This window comes from Agelaius tricolor, unplaced genomic scaffold (assembly GCF_023055355.1).
Source record: "Agelaius tricolor isolate 1412-34295 unplaced genomic scaffold, bAgeTri1.0.p SCAF_29, whole genome shotgun sequence".
Lineage (NCBI taxonomy): Eukaryota > Metazoa > Chordata > Aves > Passeriformes > Icteridae > Agelaius > Agelaius tricolor.
Window position 1 is genome coordinate 2,833,765 of NW_027269289.1, and position 9,652 is coordinate 2,843,416.

The 9,652-nt window shown below is 52.9% G+C and overlaps 1 protein-coding gene across 1 annotated transcript; it reads right to left on the reverse strand.

The window, feature by feature from the left end:
- Positions 1 to 503: 503 nt before the first annotated feature.
- On the reverse strand, positions 504 to 9,403 carry ESAM (endothelial cell adhesion molecule). Its single transcript, XM_071449827.1, has 7 exons — positions 9,296 to 9,403; positions 3,894 to 4,048; positions 2,402 to 2,615; positions 2,170 to 2,325; positions 1,882 to 2,004; positions 1,646 to 1,784; positions 504 to 1,253 (listed from the first exon to the last, which is right to left on the reverse strand). Exons 1-7 carry the CDS (start codon positions 9,339 to 9,341, stop codon positions 902 to 904), a joined length of 1,185 nt encoding a protein of 394 aa, XP_071305928.1. The 5' UTR covers positions 9,342 to 9,403; the 3' UTR covers positions 504 to 901.
- Positions 9,404 to 9,652: the final 249 nt, after the last annotated feature.

Genomic DNA, 9,652 nt, shown 5'->3' on the forward strand with positions numbered 1-9,652 from the left:
TGACACCATACAGGTGTGTGTGACATCACTGCTGGGTGTGTGACACTGTACAGGTGTGTGTGATGGCTGGAGTGACATCGTTCCACTGTGTGTGATGTCACTACCAGGCGTGACTGTGGGTGTGACATCATACAGGCACGTGTCACATCCCTGCTGTGTGATGGTAAATGTGACATCCCTGATGGACATGTGACATGCCTGTATGGCATCATCCAGGCCTCAGTCAGGTGCTGTGATGTCACACACTCATTGTGGCATTGTATGTCCTGACACAGGGAGTGACATCACGGTCATGGGTGTGACATTACGGTCATGGGTGTGACATCACGGTCATGGGTGTGACATCACGGTCATGGGTGTGACAACACGTGCATTGTGATGTCACCTCACCCTGAGGAGCTTGGCTGGTGCACTGTGACATCACCCTGCCCTATGACATCACCCAGAAGGTTGGGACATCCCACCCCGCCTCGAAATCCGCACAAACTCACCCAAAGCGCCGGTGCTGGGCAGCGCAGCAGCTTTTAATCAGAAAACCCCTAAAAAAAGTGTGTGTGTGTGTGTGTGTGTGTGTGTCCCCATCACCCCCCCTCCCCCCACCCCACTTTCTTTTGTGAAAAAATCCCTCATTTCACCTGATATATAGATATAGAAAAAAAAATCATAAGAAGGGGACCCCCTGAGGCAGGGCTGGGGCTGGTTTGGGGGGTGATATTTATGGGGAGACTCGGTCCCTCCAAACGCAGAGAGCCCCTGCACCCATTAAACACACCCACGATGAGTCCAGCTGCTCGAGGCATCTGTCAAAAAGAAAAGGAAACCCAAAAAAGGGACCAAAACCACCCCAGGAATCAGGGAGTGGGATGGGCTGGCTATGGGCACCGCTGTTTTTGGGGGGTGCTCACACCAAGGAGCCCGCTCGGCTCTGCGCTGGCACCATGACTGGAACGGCACCGGCCCGTGCCAGGCTGGAGGGGGGCAGCGAGGCCCCGGGAGCGGCGGCGGGCTCCGGGCGGCGCCGGGGGGTCCCGTTAACGGCGGGGGGGGAGAGGCTGGGGGGCCGTGCCCCTGCCCGGGCCGGGGGGCCCCGGTAGCTGCCGGTGGTGGTGAGGATGGAGGCGGTGTCCGAGGGGGCTCTGGCTCCGTAGCCTTGCCGCGTGCCGGCGATGGAGGACAGGGTGCTGGTTTTGGACATGGTGTCTGAGGCTGGCCTCCTCGCCCACGATGGGGTTTTGGGTGCCACGGCGTCTTCCCTGCCAAGAGGGGAGAGCATCACAGAGATCAGCCCTGGGAACCCTTCCATCCCCCCCACAGCGTACTCTCCCTGAGCAGTGAGCTTGTGCAGACATCCTGGACCCCCAAACAGAAGGACAAAAGGGAAAGGGGAAAACAGAGGTGGAAAATCCCCTTGCATTAGCAATTTCAGAATTATCTGAAACCTCATGACCACTGGCCACAGGTGGAAACTTTCTTCCTGATTGTTGCCTCTGGAGCATATTGATGCCTGGCCAGAGATGAAGAACTCTTCACCACTATTAACTCTGAACCTGAGAAATGATGGGCCAGAGGTGCACACACCCTCCTTGCCCGTTAACCCTGAAACCTAATGATGATTTGAACCCCCTCCACAGGAAGAGTGCCTCACTTGATCTCATTGGCTCCCTCCTCCTGGCTGTCACGTTTTTTCCTCCTGTAGCCAACAAACTTCTGGGCAAAGAAGATGATGGTGGCAAGGGCACCCAGGGAGCCCAGCACGGCGCCGGCGATGACTGCTTTGGTGCTTGCTGCCAGAGAGAGACAGAGATTCCCTTATTGCCTTATTCCCACAGGGACCTCATGGGGACTGTGTCCCCCTCCCCGACCCTGTGGACACGTACTCACTTGATTGTACCTCCAGGACAATGCTGCAGTTCTTAGAACCTGCTTGGTTTTCAGCCCTGCAGACGTAGACCCCCGACATTTCCAGGGAGAGGTTGGTCAGCTTGAGGGTGCCCTTGGCCCGGTCTGCAGGTGAGAAATTTGGGTGCTGCCTCAAAACCACTTCTACACCCTCCACCTCCTCGTGCAGGAAGTGGTCAAGGGGATGAAGCCAGGGATGAAGGGGATGAAATCTGAATCTTCTCAGGATATTCCAGCCCCCTCCCCAGCCCCACACTGGTGCCACCTTACCCTGGGCAGGGGGAAAGAAGACCTGCAGGGTGGGCGGCTCGCGCTGCCACTGGTACATGGGCGAAGGCTTCCCCTTCTTGGAGGAGCAGCTCAAGGTCACGTTGGCCCCCACGACGGCGTTGCCATGCAGCTGGCAGGTGGGGGTGGCTGGTGGCACTGTGGGCACACATGTTAGTCCTGAGGGACACCATGGGGAGCTCCAAGGGAGCCGGGGGGACTGGGGGAGCCTTACCCAGCACGGTGAGGTTGATGAGGCCGACGTTCTTGTGCATCCTGATGATGTCATCCACCACGTTTACAGTGCACATGTACTGACCCGAGTCTTGCTCCCGGCTGGCGTTGATGAACAGCGAGATGTTGTGGGTCTCGATGGGGTACAGGAACCCCACGCGGGACTTCAGATCTGTCTCCTCCACCTTCACCACCCCGCCTATGACTGACAGGATCTGCACAGGGGAAAAAACACATGCTTTTGCTTCCAGATCGTGCTGCTGGAGAGAAAAGCCCCCCAAAATCCCAAATTTTGTAGAGCAGTGGTTGCTGCATAAGCCCCCTCCAGCCTTACCTCTGCTGAGCATCCCGGACATGGGAACTGCAGGCAGCTCCCCACCACAGGCACAAATACCCCTGGCATGGGCACTATGAGCAATTGTCCCATCATGAGCATCTCCCCATCACGAGCACCAAAAGTGGTGCCCCCATTGTCGACATTTTCCCATTGTAGGCACCATGGGCATTTTCAAGGACATCTCCCCTGCCATGGGTACTTCCCCAGCGTGAGCACGACGAGCACCTCCCTACTGCAGGCACCCTGGGCATGACCCCAGTGTGGGCATCTCCCCTTATGGGCACAATGAGCATCTCCCCAGCATAGGCACCTCCTGATCATGAGGACCACAGTCATCTCCAGTCATCTTCCCAGTGTAAGCATTTCCCACCATGGACACCACAAACACCTCCCTGTATAGGCATCTCCCCATCTTGTGTCTCCCCACTGTGGGCACCACAAGCACCTCCCTACTGCAGGCACTGTGGGCATGACCTCATTGTGGGCATCTACACATCACCATGAGCACCCCCCATCAAGGGTACCCCCCATGGTGGGCACCATGAGATTCCCCCATCGTGGACACCACCCCATCATGGGCACTACAAGCAGCTCCCCGTTGGTATGGGGATGGCACCATGGGTATGTCCCCATCATGGGCACCATGAGCATGTCCCCCATGGTGGTCACCTCTCCATGGTGGGTGCCATAAACTTCACCGCATCATGGGCCAACTCTCCATCATGGGCACCACAAGCATGCCCCCACTGTGAGAACCCCACACATCTCCCCATAGGCACGTCCCCACCATGAGCATCTCCCCTTTGTGGGCATCTCCCCATCACGGACACCACATCCTTACCATGCACACTTATCCATTGTGGGCCACCATGAGGTTCCCCCCCCTCATGGGCATTTACCCATTGTGGGCATCTTCCCTGCATGGGCACCATGAGTGCCATCCCATCATGAGCATCATGGTGGGCACCATGAGCTTCCTTCCATCATGGCCACCTCATCATCATGGGCATCCGTCCACCACAGGCACTGTGGCCACTGCCCCATGGTGGGCACCATAATCTTCCCCCCATCATGGGCACCACCAGCACCCCTCCATGGTCACTGACCAGCTTGGTCCCCTCCATCTCCAGTCCTGCAGCCTCTGCCCTCTTCTCACCTGGAAGGGAGCAGGTTTCTTGTTCAGCATCCAGGTGATGTAGGGCTCTTTGTGGGAGTGGCTGGTGTACCAGACAGGCAGCACTGCCTGCTGCCCCTCCACAGAGAACACCAGGCTTGTCCCCACATGCACCTCCAGCACGGCCAAGGAGACACCTGCCCATGGGAGAGGGAAGAAATTGGGAAATGACTCAACCCCAGGTGCTACTTCTCCACAAAACCTCACTGACTGTGAGAAAAAACCCCATTCCCAAGACAAAAACAACAATCCCAGGTTATCACCAGGAAGCTGAGCCAAGAGAACATTTTGCCTCCTTCCCTGCCACAGGAAGGGCTTTCCGCCTGCTCCGGAGGATGCAGGACATTGCTGCTCCCTCCCACCCCAGCTTCCGCCCCACGCTCAGCTTGGGAATTCCTAAGGCACAAGTCACCCTTCCCAGGACAAAGCCAACTCCAGCAGGCAAACACCCCCCTTAGCTCAGTATTGGGGTACTCCCAACCTCCCATGATGCTGCACCAGATCCCATGGGATTTATTTGTAGGGCTCTCCCATGTGCACCTCACAAGCCTTTCCCAGTATCCCCCATTTTTGCTGCCAGCACTAAAGCGGGATAATCCATGCATGGCTTCCTCTGGTGCCCCATCTCATTTGACCCCAAATATCCCATCCCAATCCCCTGTCACTGTGTCCCCTGCATCCCAGCATCCCCCCAAGCCCCACTGGGAGGGGTTGATGGGGTAAGGGTGGTACCACAGACTGGAGAGGGATGCTCAGCTCCTGGGGGAAGATCATTCCCCAGCGTTGCCCGTAAGGCTCAGCCAGAAAATTAATCAGCCCAGGCAAGGCTGAGTTTGTGCTGGGGCTGGTTTGTTTTTCCCAGGGGAACATCACCAGGCCCTGCATCCCAGCAGCTCCATCCCTGCATCCACCATCGATCCGTGACCCCGGCTGGCCCTGCCCTGCCAGCGCCCCAGGGATGCCTCACATCGGGATGCAGGGGGAACGGATGATGCTGCCCCGTCATCCCAAACCCTCTGTTTGGGGGGAAAAACCCCTGGCTTTGAAGGATTTTGGGAGCTTTCAACAACCTTGCACTTTTCCCTAAGAGCTCAGAGGTTTTAATTGGATTTTTCCAGGGTGGGAAGAGGAAAACAAGGAGCTGGGGGGTATTTTTAGCCTCCTCCCGCATCCGTTCATCCCCCCCTCCTGGCAAGGCATTGGTGCCATTTCCGGACGGAGCCTTCCAGCTCCAGGCAGGAAACTCTGCTCTGGCTGATAAGTCTTCTCAGGAATTAAAAAAAAAAATAATTACATTTCCTTTCTCTGGTGAAAAACTGGGAGAAATAAGGCCCAGTCTGGTGAGGATGCGTAAAAATAGCTCACCCAAGCTAAGAACATAAACCTTTAAATCCTGGAGGGTTTGGGGGGGGAGATGCTGGAGGCGTCTGCAGGTCCCAAATCATTGATAATATTATTTATTAATTATATAAAGCTGTGGTATCAGATCCAATAGAGAGTATGGAAAAATAATGGTAATTATAGTGTATTTATATGTAATTATACAGATAATTGTATTAAATTTAGAGAAAGTGGAAAGAAATATGGGATGGCGACTCATTAAATTGGAATTTCCAGAACAAAATAGATCATTGAGAACATATAATTTATAACAGTTATAAATATAGGTATATTTTTGTAAGAATAGGGATAATAGTGGGGATGTGAAAGTGATAATAGTGCTCAGAATAATGAGAGTAATGATCAAAGTGAGAATAATAATTATAAAAGTGGGAATAATAATGATAAAAGTTATATTAATAATGATAATAATAATAGTGATTATAATAATTATAACAATGATTCCAATACAATAAGAACTACAGTCATAATAATTATAATACTGATATTAAGAGTAGAAATAATAATAATAATAATAATAATAATAATAATAATAATAATAATAATACAGTTCATTAATTATGCAGATGGCACAGCCTCTAAACCTCCCTGCATTCCCAACAACTGGGAAAAATCCAGGTGTTTTCAGCCCAGTTCTTCTATCATTATAAAAGTGTGTTAAATTGGGATAATCTAGAAGAAAATAATTATATTCAATAATTGTATTAGAAATATTATAGACAACAGGTAATAGACCTGGTTGAAGAATTATAATTGCAATTTAATAAAAACAATTCTACAATTCTAACAGTTATAATAGTTACAAAAACAATTATAACAGTGATTATAATGATATTAGTAATAAAAGAATAATAAGTATAATGATGATAATTATAGTAATAAAAAAATTATTAATAAAATAGCTCATTAATTATGCAGATGGCATCGATAAATGACTCCACAGCTTCTACACCCCTGTGCATCCCCAGCAGCTGGGAAAATCCAGGTGTTTCATTCCACATCCTCCATCACCATGGCTTTTTGGGCACAAAAAAGGTGCTGGGCCAAAGGGTGCTGGGGATTCCTGGGGGGAAATCCAGGCTCCAGAGAGGGAAAAATGTTCTGGCACCAGCCAGAGGATTCCCATCGCACCCCAAGGCATCAAAACAGCCCCGTGTGCCTCAAAGCTGCTCTCGGCTGCAAACCAGGGGGTGTTAACCCTGAAACCTAACGAGGAGCATGTTAATTATGTTAATTGTGCTCTGGGGCTGCAGCTTTGCTCTGTCATCCTTAAAACGCCCGTGGCAACAGGAGATCCCGGCTCCAGCATCTCCCCTCCAGAGTATGGGGGAGAGGGAAATGGATCCAGATCTGAAGGCTGCTCGCTCCCCAAAATCCCTTTTTCTTGTGCAATTCACCCAAATTCCCCATCTCAGACAGATGTGACCCTAAAAAAGGCTGGTGGGGCTGGGTTTGGAGCTGCAGGCGCGGGACGAACCCCCTGGCACAGCTCTGGCTTTGGCCACCTCGACGCTCCAAATCCTCTAATGCTTTAACCAGATCGAAAAAATTAAGCTGCTCGTGGTGCTCATACTCATCCAGGGGGGCCTGGGGCCCTCAGCCCCTCCCGCCTGCTCTTTGGGCTCAAAACCTGGATTTTTATCCAGCTGCCCTGAGCTAAACACCTGCCCGGGTGTTTTCCCCCCGCCCCAGCCCATCTGCTGGGATTTTTTTTGCATATGGAAAAACAGAATAGACTTAAATTTACCTTTAAAAATAGCTATAATTTTTTTCCCCTCTGAAATAAATATCTTACAATTTAGCATTCTAAAATACTTTATATTTTCCCATGACAAAAAATTTAAAAACAGCTTTAAATTTCCCTTTGAATTTATTCCCTATGGAAAAAAATCACCTTTAAATCCCTGCAATCTTAACATTAATCCCTGCTGATATCAATCACCCTATCCTCATCTAAAATTTTATCCTTTCACCCCCAAATAAAAGCTGTTTCCTGACTCTGGCACAGCCTGAACCCCCAAAAAAGCAAACTCCCCCTGCAGCCCCCTCCCCAAGTCTCACCCATGAACTGCAGGGGAATTAAATCCCGGAGGCAGTTGGGGTTTGATGACCCCAGTTGATAGGATTAAGGCACTGGAGTCATGTGAAACCCAGACCCAAATTAAATCCCAAAAGACCAAGCTTGGGATTTAAAATACACAGCGGGAATCTGGCCGGAAAAGGGACCCTTGAAAAAGCTTGGAAAAAGGTCAAGGAGCATCTCAGCACTGCAACGCAGCCTTCCCTTTTTTAAAAATTATTTTTGGGGAATTTTTTTTCCTTTTCTTCTCTTTAACTTTGACTATTTATAAACGGGCAGATAGGAGATGCCGGGCTGTGCAGCAGCGTCCCTTGGGAAAATCCACAGCGGCATTTCTCACGACCCCGGGGGCGGGGGGGGGCAGAAAGTGCCCTATCCTCCAGAGAGACCAAATTTGGGGAAAAAAAATTAAATAATGCAATAATCATATGTGACTTTGCTATAGATGGAAACGTGCTTCACCCCTGGAGTGGGAGGGAGAGGCGGAGATGGGATGGGATGGAGATGGGCAGGGGATGAGATTGGGATGGGATTGAGGAAAGGATTGGGGTTGGGATTGGGGATGGGATGGGACAGGGACTGGGAAGAAAGCAGGGATGGCAAACATCCCTCATTTTGCTTTTCCCCATCATAATCTCATGAGGATCCCACGGGACGAGGAAGGATTGCTTGAAAGCAAAACGAAAGGAAAAACACACATTTGGGGTTCAAAAGGGTCTTTTTGCTGCATTTTTGAGCTATCAGCGCCAGTGATGTCACATCCCAGGGTTCAAGTGTGATTTTTTTTGGTGGGAATCCATCACGATTCCATGCAAAAAACGCCATCGGGATGCGGCAAAGGAGTGCCCTGGTGGGATTTAAGGGCTGAGTGACCCCCATGCCTCATACAAGCACGCTTCAATTAACTTTTATCAAGGAAGAAAACCTTCAAGGAGGAACAAGTGGCGACTCCAGGACCCCCACCCAGTGTTCTACTGGAAGGAAATGCTGCTGCCATTGTTTCTGGGGCCGTTTCCTTTCTCCAAAGGCCTCTCCTTCGCTGGGAACGCCAAAGGATGTTTTCTTTTGGAGCAACCGTGGCAAGTTCCAAAAAGACTCAGATAGGGTGGGAAATTAGGGGTGGAAGAAGGGAAAACCCATGGACAGAGAAGCATTGAGATCCCTCACCTCAAAACCAGCTGGGATGGCTGTGCAGCACCAGTAAACAAGGGACAACAAGTGGATTTTTTCCTGCCCAGTGCCACGCAGGGAGGTGAACTGTGGACTCTCACTTTGGAGTCCCTGGTGTGTCCCATAAGGGGGTACATCGGGTTTGGGGGTGCTGGAAGCGGCTGTTTGGCAGCTCCAAGGTACAAGTGGCTTTTCCCAGAAAGACTCAGATTTTCTCCACTCCGGGCACTCTTAAAAGGGGAAGGGGGTGGATCTCTCCCCCCTTTCCCCCCACCCTGCCTGCTGGGGTAGGGGACTGGGGTTACAGACACAGGCGGGTGCTGTGACCCCCGCCCCTGGTACCCCATGGTCCATGGATTTCGGGTGGTCCTTCCCGGTGCCACCCTAAAGCTTCCCAGGTCCTGCCCGGCGGTGTCGGGATCCCGGGTGCCTCCGGCTGCTCCCACACCCTGCTCGGTGACCCCTCGGTATCTCCGGGTCCTGCCCGATGCCCTCCCAAAAGCTCTCGCTCGTCCTGCCCGCTTCATCCCGCTTTTCCCGAGTCCCGCCGGGCGCACCCCCGGTACCAGCGCGTCCTGCCCCGTACCCGCCGCGCTACCTCGCGTTCCCCGCTCCCCCCGCCAGCACCGCCGGACCTCGCCCGCTGCATCCCGCCAGCTCTCCCGCGTCCTGCCCGGCATCCCCCGGCCCCCGCGTCCCGCTCGGTGCCCCCCGCGTCCCGGGGCTCGCTCACCCAGCAGCGCCGCCAGCGCCAGCGCCGCCCGCCGCAGCGCGCCCATGGCCGGAGCCGCCGCCGCAGCAGGTGCCGGGGGGGCCGGGGCGGCGGGGGCGGGGCCGCGCAGGTGGGGGCGGGCCCGAGCCCACCACACCCCGTGGGGGTGTCCCGGCCCCGCACGGAGCCTCCCCCAGGGGTCCGGCCCTCCCCCGCCCCACAGCGCGCAGTTTTTAATTAGTTATGTGGATTATTGTTAGTTATATTAGGGTTAAGCGGGGGTTCAGTGCGGCACCGCAATGTCAAATGTCACCCCCCCGGGAGGAGCACAGGGACCCCAAACCCGCCCCATTCTCATCCCTCCCACGCCAGTAGGGT